The sequence below is a fragment of the Indicator indicator genome, chromosome 7 (assembly GCF_027791375.1).
Source record: "Indicator indicator isolate 239-I01 chromosome 7, UM_Iind_1.1, whole genome shotgun sequence".
In the NCBI taxonomy this organism is placed as follows: Eukaryota; Metazoa; Chordata; class Aves; order Piciformes; family Indicatoridae; genus Indicator; species Indicator indicator.
This window is the reverse complement of record NC_072016.1, coordinates 28,302,458-28,324,598: the sequence shown is the minus strand read 5'-3', so window position 1 is coordinate 28,324,598 and position 22,141 is coordinate 28,302,458. Positions and strand designations below refer to the sequence as shown.

The 22,141-nt window shown below is 40.5% G+C and overlaps 1 protein-coding gene across 1 annotated transcript in view; it reads left to right on the top strand.

Annotated features, from left to right (window-relative positions):
* Positions 1 to 918: 918 nt before the first annotated feature.
* CCDC6 (coiled-coil domain containing 6) overlaps positions 919 to 22,141 on the top strand; it is a 48,045-nt gene continuing 26,822 nt past the window's right edge. Inside the window, exons 1-2 of the mRNA XM_054382355.1 lie at positions 919 to 1,227; positions 20,378 to 20,527. Coding sequence (XP_054238330.1) covers positions 919 to 1,227; positions 20,378 to 20,527 — 459 coding nt within the window. The remainder of the gene's footprint in view (positions 1,228 to 20,377; positions 20,528 to 22,141) is intronic.

Sequence of the window (22,141 nt, the reverse complement as noted above, 5' to 3'; positions counted from 1 at the left end):
GTATCCAGCTGCTCCTCAAAGAAATTAAAAAAAAAAAAACCACAACAAAATAAGTACATTCCAATCAGAAAACAGATAATGTGAATGAGAGATGAGCTTTAATGTATCTTAATCTGAAGCAGTTTTACAGAGGCATGGAGGCCTGAATTAACATGCCATGAACGAGGTTTCTACCATCTCTCTGGACAACGTGTGCACTAGCATTCTTTGTAAGAAATTTCTTCCTTTAGTTCAAATCTCTCCTCTTTCAGCAATAAAACACCACCCCTTGTCCTGTCTCTACAGGCCCCGATAAAGTCTGTCCCCATATTTCTTACAGGCCTCTTTTAAGTGTTGAAAGGCTGCAATAAAGGTCTACTCCCAGACTTCTCCTGGCTGATTTTGGGCAGATGTATTCTTAAAAAAAAAAGAAAAAAAAAGAAAAGGTGTGTGTCAATGAACTCCTAGGGCTGGATCAGGGAGCCGCCGGGTGAGCTCAGTGGTTTCTGAAACGGGTCACAGGTGTGACTGAGGAACAGCTTTTGCAACACACTAAGGTAAAAAATCCAAGGTTCGGGTGCAAGCTGCTTGCCAGGGACAATTAAGTATTTGAACGAAGCCTTCCACGAAAAAGCCGTGTCATACGGGACTTCCGAGTCGGCGTTACAGCAGAGTAAAATGATCTTTTCACGCTGCCAACATGACACCCGCCGCGCTGTCCGCTCAAGGCGCTGCCCGCTCAAGGCGCTGCCCGCTCAAGGCGCTGCCCGCTCAAGGCGCTGCCGGCGCGGTACAGCAGGCGGCGCTGTGGGCGGGTGGCGAGGCCGGACGGCCCCTCTTGCCGCACGGAGAGGCCGCGGCGCCGGCGCGCGGCCGGCGCCGCCCCCTGCTCGCCTGGCGGCGCGGCGGCGGCGGCGGGCGGGAGCGGCGGCGGCGGCGATGGCGGACAGCGCCAGCGAGAGCGACACGGACGGCGCCGGCGGCAGCGGCGGGGGCGGCGGCCCGGTGGGGCCGCTGACGGCGGGCGGCCCGACGGCGGGGCCCGGCTCCGGGGCGGCGGGCGGCGGCTCGGGGAGCAAGGCGGGCGGGATCGTGATCTCGCCGTTCCGGCTGGAAGAGCTGACGAACCGCTTGGCCTCGCTGCAGCAGGAGAACAAGGTGCTGAAGATCGAGCTGGAGACCTACAAGCTCAAGTGCAAAGCGCTGCAGGAGGAGAACCGCGACCTGCGCAAGGCCAGCGTCACCATCGTGAGTGCGGGCGGCGCCGCGCCGGGCCCGGCGACGGGCGGGAGGGCGGGCGGGCGTGTGGGGGGTGCCCCGCCGCGGGGATGTCCACGCGGGGCGGGCCCGGCCTCCGCCGCCCTCCCCTCAGCCCTGGCGCGGCCTTCCCGCCCCGCCGCCACCGGGCGCCCACCCTGCCCCTCCGGGGGCGGCGGTTGCGACGAGTTTACCTCACGCGGGCCTGGCTGTCACCGTGGCCGTCTGGGGGGGGGGGGAGGGCACGGGGCAAGTGGGGTCACCCCGCGCCCTTCGCGCTGTCTCAGGTCCTTGCGGGACCGGGAGGGAAACCGGCGACGAGCCGAGGTGGTTCTTCTGCCGCTCCAGTCCCGCGTGGCCGGCCCGGCTGTAGGCGGGGAGGCGACCCCAAGTCGCTTCTGCCCCTGCGCCCGGCTGTCCGAACGGCAAGGGCTCGGAAAGGGTGGCTCAGCTGGGGGTTGAGGTGAGGAGCAGGAAGAGCAGTGCTGGGTGTTCCTTGAAGTTTCTCAAAGTAGAGGTTTTTCTTCAAGTAATCAGCAGAGATTACGGATTATCTCTTCAACCGTCATCTCTCCATTCACTGTGCAGAAACGGCGAGTTGCAGGATAGCGTCTTAGTCATGAGCAAATGTTTGATTTATTTGTACTCTGTTAGCTGTGGTATTTCAAGAGCTTATTTAAAAATTAGTTTAAAATTAACCCGTTCTAACAGTGTGAGCAACACACACCACTCTGTCCCGGGAAGAGCTCAGCTGCTGGTTTATCAGCACTGTTAAGGATAACTTGGAATTCAACATAATTTTATATGATACCTAATGACATCAATCCTCAGTATAATTACATGTAAAAATACAATGAATATGATATTGTTTTCTTCTCTGTGAGCTGGAAGTTTAGGAGGCTTAGATTGGGAGGTTTTTGCTAAATCAGTGGTTAGAGTGATCATTTAGATGTTATAATGGTCATAGCCTGCATGCTAACAAAGTAGGAAATCAGTTAAAGATCAATTAAAGGTAACCCTGATACTTGTATTTGCTATCCTGAACATTCTTGCCAGTGCAGATAGAGATGCCTTGAGAGAGACCTGCATCTCATCAGATTTTTCACAGGGGGTTACTTTATTACAGGCGTAATGGCTATTTTATTGATAATCATTTTTGTCAGTGTCAATATACCTAGCAAAGACATGGAGCTTGTCTAGGCAAACCCCTTGTCTGTTCCCAGTAGTAAGCATTCAGTGTCTAGCAGGATGTCGGCCGGAAGAGTGCATGAAATACAATACAGAAGTAATTTATTCATGGATGACAAATACAGTGCTAGTTGGGAAAATGTGTGCTTTGTTAATACTTTACGAGAAGAGAATGTGGCTTAATTAGGTAGCAGCAGAGTGCCTTCTAATGTTGAAAGGGGCTAAGACATCTTATCAGTCAGACATTTTCTTTTTGCCTGTTAGAATCACACAGCATCTTCATGAACCCCTGGTAGGTGTATTGTTTGTAAACTTGAAGAAATGTGTGTGTGAATTAAAGTTCTTTAAGTGCTGTCTCTGTTACTGATTATCTTCTGTTTTGATCCGATTTTAATTTACAAAAAGGAAGTGTTTTTCTTAACCTAAAACTCAGTTTGTATGTTTTTGACATCTTGGACAGAGAGAGAAAAGGTATTAGATTTTATTTTTTTAGCAACCTTTTAGGCTTTCTGGAAAACTGGCATCTTTAGCAGATATACTGCCTTTGGTATGCTAAAGTGTGTGCACAACTGAGTAAACCACTTCTAATTCAGCAAGCAGTGAAATAATGAATGCAAAACATAACTTTTTTCCAGGCCACTGAGACTTTGTGCTGTGGTTTACATAGTGCATAATGTAAACACATTTGAAGTCAAAATATTTGGTTGTGTTGCTCTAGTATACAAGTGACTGGAGACGAACTTTCCTGGAAGTTGAAATGTGTGCTGTTTGCATGTAAATGTAATTAAATAGAAAGTTTTCTGATTTCTCCATTGTAATTCTAAACCTTCATCCATTTACTCCTCCGCCAGACAGCTCAAGCTCCTCACCATGTTGCTGTGCTGGCAGCTGGGTGCTGCATACCAATTTCCTGTAGTAGACATTGTAATGTCACGAATCAGCTTTGATTTTTATCAAGTGTTGAGGATGAGCTGTGAAGCGCAAATGAAACTGACAGGTAGTCAAAATAACAGGTGAAATGACTAAACCTCCTGTGTGCTGTAGGTGAAGGTGACTCCAGGAACCACATGGCTCTTCATCTGTGCGCGCGCCTTCAGTTGTGCAAGTGCTGCAGAGACACTGCACTTTTTCTAGCTCTCACCATTGTCTTCAATGGTTTTGAGTATTATCCATTTAAGGTTTACCAGGTAGAAAGTGATTTTCTTCCTCCTTCCTCTTGTATCTGTGCTGATATGACATCTTCTTCTGTGTTTGTGCATAGTATTGTTTGTGTCAGCATAGATGCATACAGTTTGGGAATTATTTAAATAGCTTACCATACAGGATCCTGGTGGTTCTATTGTGCACTTAACCCTTGTGTTGTAGGATTGAAAAGAAGCACTAACTAAGAATAGGAAGCCTACATTATGTAGTTGCATTTGGAAAAGTGTTTACTTGGCAGGCTTGTGTGCTTTCTAGCTTCATATGAACTCTCACCTAAAACTTGTAAAAAGAGATCCTGCTTTAATAGAGGGATTGGTAAAGCTAGCTTAGACTAAGGGTATGTCCAAAAAGAGTTACAAACTCTACTCCTTTATCTCACCTGGTATTATCAGTAACAAACTGAGGGAGGGAACAAAGCAGGGACATTATATTACAAGATGCAAAGTTTCACATCAGGTATTACAAAGAAATAACAAAGGTCATTGGACCCATTTGCAGACTTCATTAAAACAAATTTAGCTGTTTTAATGTGTAATCTGGTGGCATATTTCTGCAAAGTTTTTATAGGAAATGGAATGGACGGTGCCTAGGTTGGGAAGAATCACACACCTGCAAATGCTGTGTATGTGAGATGTGAAGTAGTGAATTTTGGTTATGCTGCTACATTACCAGAAGTGGATTTCCTGCATAAACTTCCTTAAATTTTTTGTGAAAAAACTCCACCAAGGAGATGTCATATTTAATGTTCTGAATCTGAGGACAGCACAATTTCTCCACTTGTAACTTCAAAAGTGGGGGGGTGGGGGTGGTGCTTTTCAAATGATGGGTTTGCTGTGAGTGACAAAAAGTGAAATACTTCAGTGGGGTGTAGGTATGTGTGGGTCAGGAAGTTCGTTTTGAAGTCAGTAGAACTTGGATTTCAACTTCTTTTTTCTGTTTTTCAGTGTTTGATGTAACAAAGTCCGCCTATTTCAGCGTAAGCCACATAACCTTAACTGATACTGAAGCGTTTTTATTTTCTTTGTAATTGTTTTGAACTGACAGGCCTCATACAAACAGACTGCTTTTAATAACAAAAAGAACTTTAGTCCCTGATGGCTACAGGTACATACATGCTTTCTCTTGAATGCTAGATTCAGTAATTTCACTTGTGTAAATTTGCCTACTGTAGTCAAGCATCTTCTGTAGTGTTAAAAAAATAAAGTATAATAAGCCTTATTCTGTTAATTTATTTTTTTCTGAGATGAAGATATGCATTTGAAAAGCCTCAATTGAAAAATGTTCCTGCTCCAGAATGCTTGATGGAGCAGTTTTAATGCTTTGTAACATAGATTTTACAAGAAAACTTCTCAGTTGCTTTGCAGGGAAAGGAATTACCCTAGATATGCTGACTTGAGGTGCTGTGTAGATCCCTGACAGGATCATCAGCTCAGATGACAGCCTGATCTAAAATGCTAATGGCATAAGTAAAGATTGGATGCTGGTTTTTGTGGGCTTGCTGCAAGTTGTCACTGTCTGATAATGACTGCTACAGCACTTGCTGGCAAGGGGCTTTGGAGGTTGTGAGTGGCAGTATTTTACTGTGAGACCTCTGTGACCCTCTGTAGGTAAATCTGTGCCTCTGCACCTTGGCTCTCAGCGTGATTGTTTATTCCCTGAATGCTACCAGAGGGCACTTGCATCTCTTGCATCTTCTGGTGTCCTGCATTACTGCAGAGCAGTATGAGCAGCCTCACACTATTTGGGAGAAACAATAGTAAATAAAGCCCCACTTGGCTCCTGTTTCCTTACCCCTGCTCACAAATCCTGAAGAAATTTGTTGCTTTTGATAACAGCCAACTCCTGGAAACAAGCAGGCTATCTGGGACTTGCAGATCAGAAAAATCCTGTGCGGTGTTGTAAACTTGTTACAGTTTTCTCAATAAACAGATTTAGATGATGGAAATAAATACGATTTGAGCATTTTATTCTCAAGGAAGTGTGCAGTAGGATTTGTGTGTGTGTTTGAGATCTGCTGTCATGAGTCTTCATGGATAGACCTTTTTGTGGGACAGCCTGGATAGATAGTTTGGGGAAATTAATGGATGTGCTATATTGTCCAAAATCCTGTGCAAAGTTACTTTTAAACAGCTTTCTTCTTTCCTGGAGTTTGCACCACCTTTCAGAGTAGAACACCTGTTTCAGTACAGAATGTCTATTAATAGTAGAAGAATCGGCAGCATAAGCTAACTGAATTGAAATAAAAAAAACTTTAAAAGGTACTCACTTAAGTGCACAGAGATGAAGACATCAATTAGTAGCAGCTAGAGGTAAAAACAAACCAAGAAAGCAGAGATTAATATTTTAAAAGAAACAAGTCTATTGTTTACTTCGTATTTTAAAGTAGATCTTGCTTGTGTGAAAGAGGCTGACGTAATGATTTTGTGATGTCTTCTCTAGGTCTAAGAAACCTGCTTAGGGCTTTTGTATCCAGCTGTGTTGTTTGTAGCTCTACTTTATAGCTGGACTAAACTGAAAGTCTAATTAAAAAATAACTTACTTTAATAATGCTTTACTTACCTGCTTTTTAGAGTAAAGACAACATTGTTCATGCACAATGAAACTCCAGGAAGAGCAGGTATATAGGAAATGAGTGAAATGCATTTCAGTTTTACATTTGCCTCAGATTCTCAAGAAGTTTCTAGTCAAAATTTCTAGTCAACTTCCAAAAAATATCTGTAGAGGAAAAAGGAAGCTTAGTAATGTACTTCAATGTTAACTCTTTTGCTGTTATGTTATCATGGTAAAAGCAATGCTGCTTGCTGTGTGGCTGGTGAATTAATAGTGGGAAGGTTCCATTTAGTAGTTGTGCACAGCTGCTAGCATATTGAGTTCCCAGGGAAAAACATTGTTGATGTTGTGGGAAGAGCACATTACCATTTGTGTTGTAGGCCTTCTTCAATGCTGGCTAAAAAACAACTAACAAAAAAACCAAACCCAAAACCATAAAAAGTGGTAATATTTCTGAACTGGATTTGAATAATTAATAAACAGGAATGCTTGTACACAGAGTTTGAGTCTTCAGGGAGTTACCAAATCATCTGCTTTGATTTGTGCCACATCATGTTTTTCTGAGTTGTTCCTGCATTTTATCTCATAATTTACCTTGAATTGTGTCTTTGGAAAGGGTGTCCAATTTTAATTTGAAGAGTCTTAGAGGTGAAGCTCCACTGTGCTTGGAAAGGCTTTGGTGTCCTGTCCTTGGGTCTTCCCATGAGCTTTGTCAAGGCATTGGTTCCTGCAGTCTTTTGACTAGGTTGATGAGTACTCTGGGATCCTCTGCTTTCTCCTTGTGAAGGTTCAGGCTGAAACAAGCATTAAGTTTGCCTTGTCAGACTGAACTAAGCTCTCAGGCTTTCAGATGCGGGAAGTCTAATGAGCTAAATCAAAAATGCTGCACGTATGTGATGCACTGATCTAGTCTCAACACCCTTTCCTGCTTCAAATTTGCACAAATGTTTCTGATAGCTTAAGCAGTAGTATCAGGAAGGCTATTTTCCCTATTTCTTTGAGACTCAGTTTCATAACTCCTCTGTTTTTTCTTTACAAGGAAGTACCAATCCCTTAAACTTCTTGCCCCACCCTGCCCTGTATCAATTTCACCCCTGCTACCTCCAGGGTAGGCGGTGAGCTGACTCTTGTGTAGCTGTCTGTTACAGTATGGTGTGAAGCTAATAGAGAGTCATTGTTTGTTCCTTCTCTCATGTCTGTTCTCTGAGAGAATCCCTTGGTTTGTGGGTTTGGTCCTTTTTTTTTGTTTTTGTTTGTTTGTTTGTTTGTTTCAGAAGCACAGTTTCAGCACAATGAATTTGTTTCACATGAAAAAAATGTGAAGGTGTCAGTTGTCTATTATTATTTTTTCACAGTCTTGCTTGTCATTCTCCTAGACTTCATTAGAAATGACTCGCTGAGGAATAATATTCAGTGAATATTTTACACAATATCATGTTTAGTACATGTTGATGTGAAATTACTAATGAAATTTCCTACTGAGGAGTAAATTTGCTGTATACTTTGAGTATTTTATAATCATTTTTAAATAATGCTTGGTATGTGTTACTAAGTGATATGGGTGTCGTATGCACACCTTATACCTTTGTTGTTACATTTATTACAAATAATTCTTAGCTGAATGATGAATCTGTGCTTTTCTGCCACAACTTTTTCTCTATAAAACCATGCTGAAGGATCCTTTGTATGTTTCTGTCCTTAATACAGTAAACTAATTTGTTTCCAGTGTTGCCACTGAGTTGATATCAAACTGTAATAGCCATCTATGTCTTGCTTGCCTTAAATATTACACCCCATCTCTCCTTTTTAAATCTGTTACTTTATTGATGTTCCTATGTTTAATAATGGTGGGATGTCTTCAGTCAGTAGGAATACTGGTATATTACTCTGAATTACTGTGGGGATGGAAGTGAAATAAGAACTGAAATTGTAAAGTATATTTGGGAATTTTTAGTCGTGCAAAGTTCCTGGTGTTTCTGTGGGCTTGCTATTCTGCATAGAAAGTAATTTTGCTTTACTTTTAAGTGAATTTCTCCTTGAGGTTGTATCTTGAATTGTATGCCAAAACTGAAAATTGTCATCAGTAGACATCTGATGTATTTCAGCGTAGCCTTGGAAAAGCAGTGACAGGAACAGTTGTTTTGCTGCTCTTTTTTAGGCTGAGGGGTAGGAGGAAGCTGCTGAATTTAGCAGCTGAGCAAGAGGTGAATCCTTTCTCTCTTTTTCTTGGTGAAGAAAAAAAAACCAGCCAAACAAACCAAAATGGAAGGAGGAGAATAATGGGGACAAAATACACAAATTGAATTGTGCACAGGATTTGGGATCTAAAAAGGAATGGAGAAGATACAGACGTACTCTAGAATAGAGGCAAACCACACAATATAAACCAAGTTTCTATGGATCTGTAACAGAAAACATTCCTATGATGTCTTGCTTCCAGTGCAGCAGCCTGGAGACATGTAAAAGGGAACATCTCAAGTTCCTCTTCTTCAGTCAAGCCCTTCTGTGTAACTGAAGAGGTGTCTTGCTTTTTAATTAGGTGAACTGTTACTGTCCCATTTCAATGTAGGGGGTAAGAGAAAGATGTAAGAATGAAGGCAAGATGTTTGAACTATTCCACAGTAAAAATGCAAGTGTCTAAATAGGAAACTACAAAGCACAAATTACAGATGTGCAGGAGTCACATCTCTGGGATATATGGACTCCTTGATGAAAGCTAAACCAAATGGTTGGAGAAACATTGGAGCAATTTTTAATCCTGACATTTTCTAATTTTACAGCTTTTCATTTAAAATACAGACATTGTAGGCTAATTGTTGCCTATGGAGACAGGTCTTTCAGCTCCTTAGAGTCCTCTATCCCTTAATGCCTTCCATTGCAGCAGTTTTGTTCCAGGATGAGCTTATTCTCTCAGATCATCATCTGATCCCCTAATTGATAGAAAAACTCTTAGGATAAGGTCTTTTCTTCCCCCCTCAACTTGGAATTTGACTGAAATGTCATTGTCTATGCGTTGATATTACACACAACCTGTTTGTCAGTTTGGAGAAGGATTCATGAAGTAGATGAGTATCTTTTCAGCCTTGCTGTAGATGGAAAAAGCCTGTTTCAGCTATCAGTAAAATTTCTTCAGATGTTTTCATTCTAAAAACGTGATGTTTCTGCTTAGTGTGAATCTGAGGACTTTGTAGTTCCCTTATTAACTGGTGCTAATGACATTTAAAACTTATACCACACATGTAATTCCCACAATGATGTATTTTGATTCTGAATAAAAGTATAAATCTTCCTTAACAATGTGTAATGGGCTGTAGTATGAAATTATGCTTCTTTCTGTGCCTTGCAGTTTAATTTCTACTTTCAGCAGCACATGTTGCAAGGTTTTGGGGGCTTTTTTCGGTAGTGGTGGGATTTCCACTTTGTTTCCCCTTTCTTTCAAATAAACATCAAAAGCTTTTCAAGGGTAACTTTAACCTGAGACTCAGATCTGCAAAATACTCCATTTTCACTGAAAATTGAGATGTGTTACTGGAAATTCTTCTCTGTGGGTGGAAAGGTAGGTAGGCATCTCCTAAAAATTTTTCTGTGGTAGACCTACTTCTCCATTTTTTTTATGGTGGGGGTATTCAAGGATGATTGTATTCCCCTCACATCCTGAAAGCTTCTATTTGTAGAGTTCAGGGATGGAAGGTACAGAGCAAAGGACCTCTTTTCCCATATTCCTCATCATATTTTCGTACACTAAATTGTTCTTTGTCTTGAAAACCTCAGGAGAGACTGCTCTTCAGAACACTGTGGGTATGTACTGTAAGATGTCCAAAGTGTAGAGAAGGAAGAAAAAAACTACTCAACTCCCTGACTCCTAGTAAGGATAAGAAGAAGCATTAGTTTGCTGTGATGAAGTTACAGCTAATGTGCCTTAACAGTGGGATGGACAGTATGGTGTTCATGACTGTGTTAGTTTGGAACAAGGTATGATTGTACTCAATAACAGACTTTGTTTCTGGCATTTGTAGATGGCTGAGAAAATCTTTCTCTAGAAAGCTAATGTGTACAAGAGGAAATGAAGGAGATTTTAAAAGGAGTGCTCTTAAGAGGTTAGTTACGTCTAGTGACTAGGGACATCTTGCTAGTAATGACTAAGTTATCCTTAACCTAACAACAACAAAATGTTTTATGAAAAAAATAAATCAGGAAATTTCGTGGTGAGCATCTCATTTCACGGTGAGCATTTTGGAAACACCAGAACTGGACTGGTAGTCCTCTTCCCTAGTTTAAATAAATTGAAAGGAAGACACAGTGATCGGTGTGAAAGAGGGATCTACAGGTGCTGAAAGCCACTTAGATCTAGAATAGAAGGATGAGTACATGAGCTGTTTGAGCTCAGGACCCCGTCTAGAAGTAATGAAACTTACTGTCTTTTTCCTGGGAACTGGGAGGGTCAGTGATACCTGTGGCATGCCGGTGGCACTGCTGTGCTTTCTGCTAGGAAGATTTTTGTATAGGAGAATAATTGATTCATTACATACTCTGATGAAGAAAAAGTATTTCATTTTTGTGTTCTTGCAATGATTTACCTGAGCTGTGTAACATGAAGTAAGCTTTTCATGAAGATTATTTAGGGGGCTGACTACTAAGTCTCTGATCTCTTGCTTTTATTTGTACTCTTTTGTCTTTGAATAGAGGAGCTGTTGTGGCAGCAAAGCTACTTTTAACAATAGTTTCCTGTGGTTGCATTTTAAGCAGAAGTTTGTTATTTTAAAACATAGCTCAGTGCCTGTTAGCACCAACGTGCATACCTCTGGACAAAAGCTGTGTAGTACATTAGTCGACTAATAGTCTACATTATTCTGCTGAATCCGTTTTGTGCTCTGAAACTGAGTGTGCAGTATTGAGTTTGCTAATTGGTTAGTCCAACAGAGTGAACTAGTTAATGTGTGGGGATGTTGAAGATAAACAGTGATTTATCAGTAGGTGGGGAAAAACAAAGTTTTAACTGTTAGCTTAAAACATTTATGCATTAGATGCCTGATATTGCAGAATAATTTGGACTGATTTGCTGTAGTACTACATTTCTTCTAGGCTCTAGTACAGAATGGTGGTGTTGCTGACGTTTCAGTTGAGACTAAATAGCACAACACAACCAGATTAGGTTAAAACTCAGTATTTTAGATGCAAGTCAAACAAAACAGCAGCATTTTGAAAAGGATGGCAATTCTAATGATTATGCAGGGTATGGAAAACAAGTTTAAAAATAATCCCAAACACAAAACAACAGTATATACTACAGCAATAGCTATAAGGAATTTGGTTTCTTTTTTTTTTTCTATCCTTCATGTTCAGAAAACTGTGCATTCAAAACTTCAGGCAAGCTAAACATGAAACTACAAATCTAGTTATTTGTATAGGTGCATCCTTATAACAGTTTTTAGCAGATTTTATACCGTGGCTGAACAAAAGCAAAACCTGTCCCACGTGCTTCTGTATTCTATTTGTTTTATACTTATTGATTAACTAGCAAACAGTTCACAGCACAAAAAAAATCACCAGTAAACCAGTAGTGTCATCAGCAGTGTCACCAGCAGTCAGAGTAAAGCAAAAACTTCTCTCATGTAGTCATCAGTAAAGAATTAATAGAAGTATTTCAAACTTTGGTTCAGTGTTTGATATGACAGTGTAGCTTTGTTACCCATATCGGAAAATCTATTTCTTTGTCGATATAAATCTTCAGTTGGGTACAAACTAACAAAAAAGAAAACCCTAGCAAAGCAGAGGTATCTCCTGCAGGAGTGGTGGTGTTGCCTAACATTTGTGCTCGGAATGGTCACCAGTCTGCTGGCCTGTAAGTGGAGCTGTGTAAGATAGATCCATTCTTACTGCCTTCCTGATGGTGTTTACATGTGTTGCCATTACAATCCTTCTAACAAACATGTAATGTGTACTTTGAAGAAATATTTTGCTTGTATGCAGTGAACTTGATGCAGAGAGGTGGGCTTGTTTGTGTGCACTATACTCATTTTACACATGCTTTGGAAATCCACTGCCACTGAAAATGTGAGAAGTGCAAGAAATGTGTACTTCATATGCATGTGCAGTGGTGAGATGGAGAAATGGCCTCATGAAATAGAGCCATTTGGAAGGGTCTGTGGGTGAGATTTCATTTTCCTGCTAGGTCATTCCTGCCTTGGCCTGTAACTTTGATTGGCTCAGGTTACAGCTCTTGTGTGCTGGAAGCAGAGACTGCAGTCCTGATAGCTGTCTAGGAGTTTGTTCTACATGATGATGTTTAAATAGTTGAAAAAGAAGTACTATTAAACTTATGTCTAATGAATAGTCAGTTTGTTACATTGTAATGTCAGGCACTCAAAATAGGAAACATTTAGTGTTTGCCTGGGTAACCTTGCTACCTTTCCTTTGTGGTGCCTTATTACCATGTAGTCTTTAATTACATTAAGACTTGCATAAGTGTTTGGTCATGGTTAAACTGCTAAGTGAAAGTTATTTGAGATTTGATACATTTTTCTAGACCCTCTCGACATTTTCTTTGTCACAGAAAATGTGGCTTTTTCATGTGCTGCATTTATGTTCGCTATTTAAAGCCAGTATTTTGAGATAATAAAAAACTTGAAGAGAATACACTCTGATTTTTAATTTATTTGGAAAAAAGGCATTTAAATTGTTTGAAAATTACTTAAGAAAATTCAGGGATTGGTTGTATTAGTTATCAATTTCATATAGATTTTTATACCTTGTTTATAGAGAACCAAAGGCATTAATTTTATAAATATTTATGTTTGTGAGATGAGCCTGTTTTCATAACTTGCTTCTTTCATTTTCACCACCTGCATGTTTCAGCTGTGCAAGACTTTTGCAGGTCAACAGCAAAATGCAGAGAGAGAAGCTCGTTTAAGTGTTTGCATATCTGAAGTGGAATGGAATTGTATACTATGAAACAATTTACTTCATTGCTCATGCAGGGAGACTGTTTAGCATGTACAAATAATACTGAACTTTTGCATTTCGGAAGCTGGTCGGTTCTGGGAGCTCTTTTAAAATGCTGTTCCAAACCACAAGATGTATGCACACAGATCTTGAAGATAACTGAATTTTTGAGAGGACTCGTAAGGCTGCATGAGTGATGTTGAGCTGAAAACATTTGATTGTGGTTAAAATTACTTGGGAGAAAAAAAATGTATGTCTGATGTCTTTTGCCTCAGCTCATTTCTCCAGTCAAGTCTGTGGTCATTGTGGATTCACACAGCAATCTGGTGGATCTACTTGGTAGGTATCAAGTGAAAAACTCCCTGAGACTGGATTTAGTCACAGAAGTGTTTTGACATGTCCAGCCAAAACCTAATTGACCTTTTAAAAAGGAGAGGAGTGGGGAAATGAAGGGGAGGGAGAACTCTAAATGAAGAGTAAAAGGAACTGTAACTTAACACTTTTAATAACTGCTTATCATTCTTTATTATTGTAATAAAACTCAGGTATGTTTTTTTTGTCTTATGCAGCAGACCTCACCTGCTGAATAGCTGAAATGTAGGGATTGTGTTTTGAGACACTTCTGCCCGTGGCTTTAATATGAAATGATAGGTAGCATTTGGAATAGCTGAGGTTATCAGCTGAAGTTCAGTACTGTTATTTAATTTTTTCTTTGATTACTGTGTTTTGGAAACAACATCTGGTAAGCATGCAAACTAAAAATCCCTTTCCTGCTCCTCCTCTACCAGGTTTGTGTGTGTTTGTTTGTTAAAACAAAAACAACAACAAAAACCAACCAAACAAAAGTCCAGCAGCTTGTGGCTCTGAAGGAAACATACCAAAGTATTAACTGTTTGCTTGTTTTCAAAAGTATGTGGCTTACAGGAGAAACTGTAGACCCCAGAATAAAAATGCATAGTTCTGCTATTTGTTACTCCTGGAAATGCATCTTAAAGAAGAAAAGATAAAAAAAAACTAGAAAAAAAAGAAATTAATAAGAGTACTTTCATGTCAGAACTGAGGAAGTGACCCTGGGGGTTGCTGTAGATCAAGCAGGAAATCACACTACAAATTGAACCCAGAACTTGAATTCCAGCTCCCCACTTTAACCACAAAAGCATTCATTGTCTTTTCAGACAGGCCACCAGGCTGAAAAAAAGTACCTTTACTTGGGAGGAAAGCTGTGCCTGCATCATACTGGGACTTTGGTGGGATTTCCTTGTCCTTCAGCCCTTACAGATAGAGGTGCTGGGCAGCCGTGATAGTTGGCAGTAGTGTGAACCATTGGTCCCTGAGTTACTGCTGACTTCTGTTCTTAGGGTGGTTCATGTTTCTCCTTGTCTGAAATGCACATTGCATGCAGTGTGTTTGTGTCAGGTGTGGCTGGAAGATTTGTAGGAGAAAATTGGAAAGCTGCAGTGTAAATTTCCCCCTGTAAGGGAACAGTATCAACTCAGTCGAATATTTATTGCATTTATAGACCTGCAGTTTTCTGTTCTGTTTTAAACTGGTTCCAGAAGCTGTGGCCAGAGCAGTAACTTGGCGTTAATACTTTCAGAGGAGGAGTGTGTACTTCAGGAGAACTGGGTAACTGAGGTTTTGTTTTTATGCAAGAACTGCATATTCTAAGAACATGCCATTGTAACTTTGTGCATGTCATGTGCTTTGTACCTCATCATATTTTTTAGTAGACTTTTGGAAAGACACTTCTCTCAAGTGACAGCTTTAGTTCAGTGTAACGTGTGCAGCAACTGAGGTCATCTCTTCCCAAAGCTGCTCCAATCTTTCAGTCTATATTCAGTAGCTAAGATTGAGTTTCTTGCCTGTAGCAACCAGACTAAACTCTTCAGCTCCATCTGCAGGCTTGTATTTTCCGTAGGGTCCTGTCAACAGAAACTGCACCATAATAGAATGGATGAATGGTAAGGAGGTCATGGTGGCTTATGCCTTAAAGATGAGGACCCTTCAGGAACTGAGTAGGCTAAAGCATTGCTTGGGAGGATGTTTCTTATTGGAAACAGTGTCACCTCTTACAGTGGATGCTACTGGAGTTAGGTGCTGCTTTGTCTGTATGCTAGCCAGGCATGCTTGGTGTCTGGCTTTCAGGTGGTCCAGTGTATGTGAAAGGAGCAGTCTGTAAACTAAGATGCAAGAACTTGTTTGTGTCGGATCCTTGGTAATGTTGTACTGATACTGAACAAGAAGTAGGCATTACCTGTGATTGTTAAACCTGCTTACTTACTGCACGTTAAGGTTTGTGAAGCTTTTAAAAGAAACAACTGGGGGTAGAAGGCTGTAATTCTGTGATTTTACTTTTTTTTTTTTTTTGGACTGTTGAAGCTGGTGCTTCATTTGGAGTACTGGATTTTGCTGCTTTATAAAACAGCACTAGAGCAGTGTTTGGGATGTGATTCAGTGACACAAAGAGCATCCCACTGTAAGCAGAACCTGCTGCATGTACTGGAAGCAAGAGGGCAGAGGGAAATCTATCTGTGTGAACTCAATCTGCTAAAGGTATATTTACAGGAAGAACTGAGAGCAGGAAGTATTTCAACACTAACTTTTCACAGTTTATGATAGCATATACAGCATGTGGAAAAATAACTTCTAATGAGATTCACTTTCAAGTATGATACTCAGTTACTGTATAAAGTTTAGGAGGAAAATGATTCTTAATTCTTTTTAAATTAGCTCATTGGATTGTAAGTTCAATACAGGTTTTTACGACGCTTCATGTGTCACCTCTACTAGTCATCAAGGTTCCATATGCTCCATTTACTTCCTATAAAGTATAAGAGGTTTTGTGTGTTTTATGTCCATGAGGTGCTTTTCTCCTCTTCTTAATTCTTGATTTCTTGCAGAGTAACATGATAGACTTTGTCATTTATGGTCTTGACCAAAACAATTGCAGGTTTTCATAAGCTGATTCGTCCATGAAATTCTCGTGTTAGCTCTACCTGAAGTTTAGAAATACAGGAGATGGATGGATGTGACTGTGGTTATGCAAAAAATCTGTAGTGGAAGTGGATTGAATGTGTCAGGTTTCTAGAGACAGACTGATCAGATGTTATAATTTTGTATCACTGGGAGCCTTCACAATTTATTTTGTAATATGAATTGCTATTTGGGTGTTGAATGTGATGTGGTGTGTCAGTGTGAGCTGAAATTCCTCCCCCACTGACAATAACCAGGCTAGCTCAGTCTGGAAGCGAATGAAAGCTGTATTTACAAGCAAATTCTACAATCTATGATGAAATGCAATGAATATGTACAAATATACAAATTTCACAACATTTACAAATATATACAATCAACAGAAAAGCACAACCAAGCTCCCTTTGCTTCCCCCCAAAGGGGACCTTTCCCAAGGGGCCTCTCTCCCAGGGGCTTCCCCCCCAGACCGCCATGGCAGAAAGGAGAGTTAGCTAAAGCAGAAAAGTTGTTAACTTAGCTCGCCAAGGTCAGTGTGTTATCTTCAGCCAGAAGAGAAGAAGCAGCAGCCAAACAGCCCAGCAAGTTGCCCCGACTGCAGACTCCCCACTGTGTTCTGAGTAGAAGTTCTTAAACATTTGTATCTATCCAATGGAAGTGTTTAGAACAATCATTATTTTGCTTTCTTACACCCAATAGTGACTTATTGATACTCTTTCGCTTTCTCTGCTTGAACTTTGCAAAGAAAAATTAAAAAGACAGTTTCAAACCATCACATATGGCTAATAGAAAAGGAAAAAAACCTGAGATATCTATACCCACGCCTCCTGTCTCTGATTTTGAGGGTTTGTTTATTTTTTTTTTTTTTTTAAATCATATCAGAGCCTCTTTTCATATGCAGATACTTAATAAAAAGATTATCCATATGGAAATACAATGTATATGTGTTCAGAAAAATATTGCAGTGACAGAGTCTGTTCAGGAAATAGTATTAAAACCTGATATATACATTACCTAATAACTGTTTTACAACACCAGTTTTGGGGTGAAATGAGCAACAGATTTCAAGATTTTAGGCAATATTATTTAAGATAATTGAACTACCCCCAAGTACTGAGTAGTAAGATGAAGGGAAAGTTTCAGAATTAAATTAATTTTATTTAGAAGAAACATGGTAATGCATCATGTGCTTTTGTACCTGGTCTTAATAATTGTATGATGTTTTTTGACTAAAATGTTTGAGTTGCAATTGCTGAGCCTTGGATAATTCAAGTGAACTTTCTTTGTATTAAATACGATGTGTGGTTGTCTGAAACTTAGAGTTCATAGTTAGATTTATAGGGTTCCTGTTGTTTGTGCAGCTGAGAAATAGATTCGTTGCAAAATAGAGGCAGATGTAATTGTACTCAATTTTTCCTTTGAATCAGTTGAATGCAAGCTCGTGTCTTGTACAGTGTAGATAAAGGGGGCTGTTGCAGAGCAGTTTAAACAGGTCTGAATTGTGGCTGCTCATTCTTAGTTTCCGTGTGTCAGCCCACACTGCCTGTGTGGTATGCCAATTTAGGATGTGGATCCAGGAAAGAAAAGTGGGAGGAGGAAAGGAAAGGATTCATTTCTGGGTGTCTCCTTCTGCCTAGTCTGGCTTGCTGCCTGGCCACATGAGTACCTGTGCAGGCACAAAGGAGGGGTATTTGGCCAGGAGTGGGCTGGGACCTTGGCAGTCTGTGTTCATGTTGTCCTAAGCAACCCATCATTAATGTAACACCAGGATCTGGCTATGAGGTGGTGTGCAGTCTTGGTGCTGTAAAAATGTTTTTTATCACTTCAGATTGGTACGGAGCATTGAGTAGGACAAATTGCGCAAGTTAGAGATGAGCAGAAGTCAAAGTAGAAATACCCTTATTCTTTTCTTCTAAAGAAGAAAATGCTTTCTAATTTGATCTTAAGCAAGCTTTTATTGTCTAAACCACTGAAAAGCTGACCCTAGGAGAAACCCTATGTAGGAAGGCAACAGCATGCATGAATTTTAACAATTTGAGGATGGGGAACCCTTACAATTTTACTCCGTTCCAAAGTGTCTCTGAAAGTATAAAATTGTTAGTAGTTCTAAGTAAAGCCACATTTAGAATGTGATAGACTCTGTTACTGAGATCAGTTAGATTCCTTCAATTTTAATCCTCTGATCTGTGACCTGCCACTTTAGGATTTCTTCAGAACTCTAGGACAACTGTACTTTGTTGTGGCAGTTTAGGCTGGGTGCCCCCTGCCACTGCCGCATGAGATACATCTCTGGTGTCCTGGGTGCCCACCCACAGGGGTGGACACAGGAAACGACGTATTCCTACCCATAAATCCTGCACCCTATAAGGCCATCTGCAAAGTCATTCTCTTCCTCTTTCTTCCCTCTCTGCTCCCACGGGAGATGTCCTCTCTTATCGGGTAATGCCGGGGGAGTATCCTCAAGGCCTCTTAGGCCTGTCTAGGCCTAATGCCAGGAGGAGAATGGAGGAGGGGGGGCAGTCTCAGACCTGGCCAGCCTGAGACTTGCCTAGCAGCGGGAGGGGGAAGAAAGAGCCCTGGGGGGTTTGGGTTTACCCTCAGGTGGGAAGAAGGGAAGGATTGGGAAGCTTTGGGAATTCTGTGAGGGGTTCTGTACGCTTTGGGATACTCTTTGTCACTATGCTTTGTAGCTTGTAGTTCTCTGTAGCTTCACCAATTGCTTTTCCATTTAAACTTTCCATCACTCTCCAATCCGTTTGTGTGAGTCTCATTCTTTTGTCCCTTTTCGGGGCAAGAGAGGATCTGTGTCTGGCCCCAAACCAGCACATTTGTCTTGACATGACAAGTCATAATACCAATGCTGAATGTGCTGGAATAGTGGTTCTCTGCCACTGAGATGCACAAACAATAGAGGGGAGGTGCTGTGCAGGTCCTTTCTTTTTCTACTCTTTTTTTTTTTTTTCCCTTTTTTTCCTTAGTTGGGTTTGTTCCAGCTCAGCTGGTGAGAGGGAAAAGGGAGCTAGTGGCAGATAGATAGTAGGAAAGGGCCAAGAAAAAAAAGTGATAGAGATGGGAGAAGACACAAAAGGCAGAGATAAAGATGTGATGAGAAGGATTGATGGAAGGAGGACTGATCTGAGAATTTTCCAAACTGCCACTTTAAATTTTATGATACTGATGATATCATGAGGAAAATTTACAATTGTCCTATTATTCCACCAGATTTGAAGGCATTTATATTCCTTAAGTATCTTTTTGTGTAGACATAAAAGGTATCTCTGTTTAAGTAATTGTCTCTTGGACTACTAGGGATCATATAATTCCAGTTTAAAAGTCACTGACAGAATGGAATATTTCAAACATTTTCCAATGTACCATACATATAAAGAGCTGGTTATTTTGGCACATTTTTTGGTAGAGTTGGTTCTACTGATTTGTAGCTGTGATCTTTAATTTGCCTGTATTAAATACGCTCCATGGGCCTTTAGTGCAGACTTCCAAAAAACAGCTTCTGTGTTTCGTTTATCAAGTTAACTGTAGGGATGTGAGGGAGCAAGATGGCTTTCTGTGCCTAGGTGCTAGAGGAGAAACGAAATGAAAACTGTTTTGTCTGGTGATTCTTCATGGGGAAGAATTCTAGAGTAGCTGTCCTCTTAAGAAATTTGAAAATCCTCAGGGCAAAGCTACCACGTGGCATTTTTTGAAGTTGATGTCGTACATAGTAAAATAAGAGTTATGAGAAGTAATGGAAGCATGTTTCCTGGGCTGGTGATTGGGTAGAAATCCTCATGAGATGAGATGTGCTGCCCGCAGCTCGGAAGAAAGGCATACGTAGGTGAAAGCATAAGCATGTTATTTGACTCCTGGAAAGCAGGGTTGCAGTCTAGGGCTCTGGAAAGAAGGCACGGTGCTGAATGCAGCAGTCTTAGAGCTATGCTTCAGCTCAAGAGGGAGAATGTTTAGAAAGGATTTTGTTTTCAGGAAAAGAGTGGGTAAAAGTAGGTATCTGTGAATAAGTAATGCTTTTATATAGTTTAAGAGGTTGAGAAGTTTATGCGTTTGAGGGTAAGCCCCTTTAAAGCACCAATCTAGGTTTCTCACTTGAAAAATGTGGAACAGAAAACAAAGAAAGGTGCTAGAAAAGGCAATGGTAACAGCACTTAGATTCAGCCTACTCTTCACCACGGTCAAAATTAAAAAAAAGAGATGTGGGGGGAACAAAATAATTGCAGGTTTTAATGTGGAAATTTGCTCCCTTTTTTCTTAAAACTGTGTCTTCACTCCACAGCAAGCAAGGGCAGAGCAGGAAGAGGAATTCATCAGTAATACTCTATTTAAGAAGATTCAAGCTCTGCAAAAAGAAAAAGAAACACTTGCAGTAAACTATGAAAAGGAAGAGGAATTCCTCACTAACGAGCTCTCAAGAAAACTGATGCAGGTAATTGGTGCCTTTATTGATGCTTCAGGTGGCTGAACCTTTTTGTTAGTATTATCGTAGTCAGAGGGATGTGATCAGGTTGTAGCTGCTTAGAGCTGACACCTGATAAAAGCAAAGTACAAGAAGTGCGGTGTGTAAGAATTCTTTAATATGCAGCTTTAAAGTTTGCATCTGCAAGCTCACAGTGTTGAGAATTTGAAAGTTTGTCAAGATGCAAAGAAACAAATGTAGCTTGCAATAAATGTTATCTGTCTTACAAAAGAGTGATTAATTTAAAATGTTAGTGAAATAAACACTTTTTTTTCTGGAGTATTTGATATTTAAGAGTCTTGTAATAATAAACTTAGTCTGCAAGTGATACTTGAAGGAGACTTCACCTGTAAGTTTATCCATATCCATACTTTTAAGAAAACAGTTGTCTCTCTTCAATTAAAACACATCAGTCTGGGGCTAAAAGTAAAAAGTTGAAGATGCTAGGACAGTGTATGGCAGAGAAACTTTTTGTTACCCAAGTTGCTACTTTTTGGCAAATATTTGTTGGAAATGTTGTACATACTTGCCCTGTTCTGTTAGACTTACCTATATACCTTAGTAGTTATACTTTTTGGCGTCTGCAGGAGACAAGGTACTAAGTCAGGTAAATGTGTAGTGTGATCCACTATTTTTTTTTCAGCTTGCAAGCTTTGTCCTGAAAAACTAATCAATTTTAAAGAACCTAATTTGTGAGGTGTAAGCACTTGTTATGTTCTGCAGCTGGAGACTTAAAACATGTTTAACCCTGCCATTAAGAAGTAATACTGTTTGGAAACAACATTAGAGTTAATTCTGTTTGACATTTTTGTTGCTGAAAACTAGGACTTCTATAACTTTGTCTATTTTATGTCTGTTATCATGTACTAAGTTAAGGATCAAGACAAAATATTCATCATAGAATCCTAGAATCGCTTAGCTTGAAAGGGACCTTAAAAACCATCTGCTCCAACCTCCCCGCCATGGGCAGGGACACCTCTCAACTAGACTCGGCTGCTCAAGGCCTCAGCCAACCTGGCCTTGAACACCCCCAGGGAGGAGGCATCCACAACCTCCCTGAGCAATCTGTTCCAGAGTCCCACCACCCTCATACCGAAGAACTTCTTCTGAAGATCCACTCTAAATCTACTCTCCCTCAGCTGATACTACTTTTCCCCTTGCTGTTCTTGAGGACTTTCAAGAATGTTTCTGAGTGAAACGTACATTTGCTTTCAAGGTCAGATGTTCTTATGAAAAATGGAGAACCAGATGGCAGTTAAATAGGGTTACTGAGTGTTTTTTTCTGATTGAAATAAGATGTAGATGTCATTAGAAAAAAAGCTTTCCACTAAAGTCTCTTCTAGAAAAGGCAGAAATGGTATGTTGAGCAATGTTGTTTAATTGAAAGATGTAGAAATCAGTTACAGAACCAGGTTACCTGGTGCGTGTGCTATACATTGTGTAGAAGAAAGTAAAATATACTTTAAAAGCATAAATTACTCTTGATTTGGCTGAAGGGTTTTGAACTTACTGAACGACTGAACACAAATTTGTACTCTAAAAGTTGTGCCGCAACCAAATTGCTGTATCTAGTAATGGCTTAGC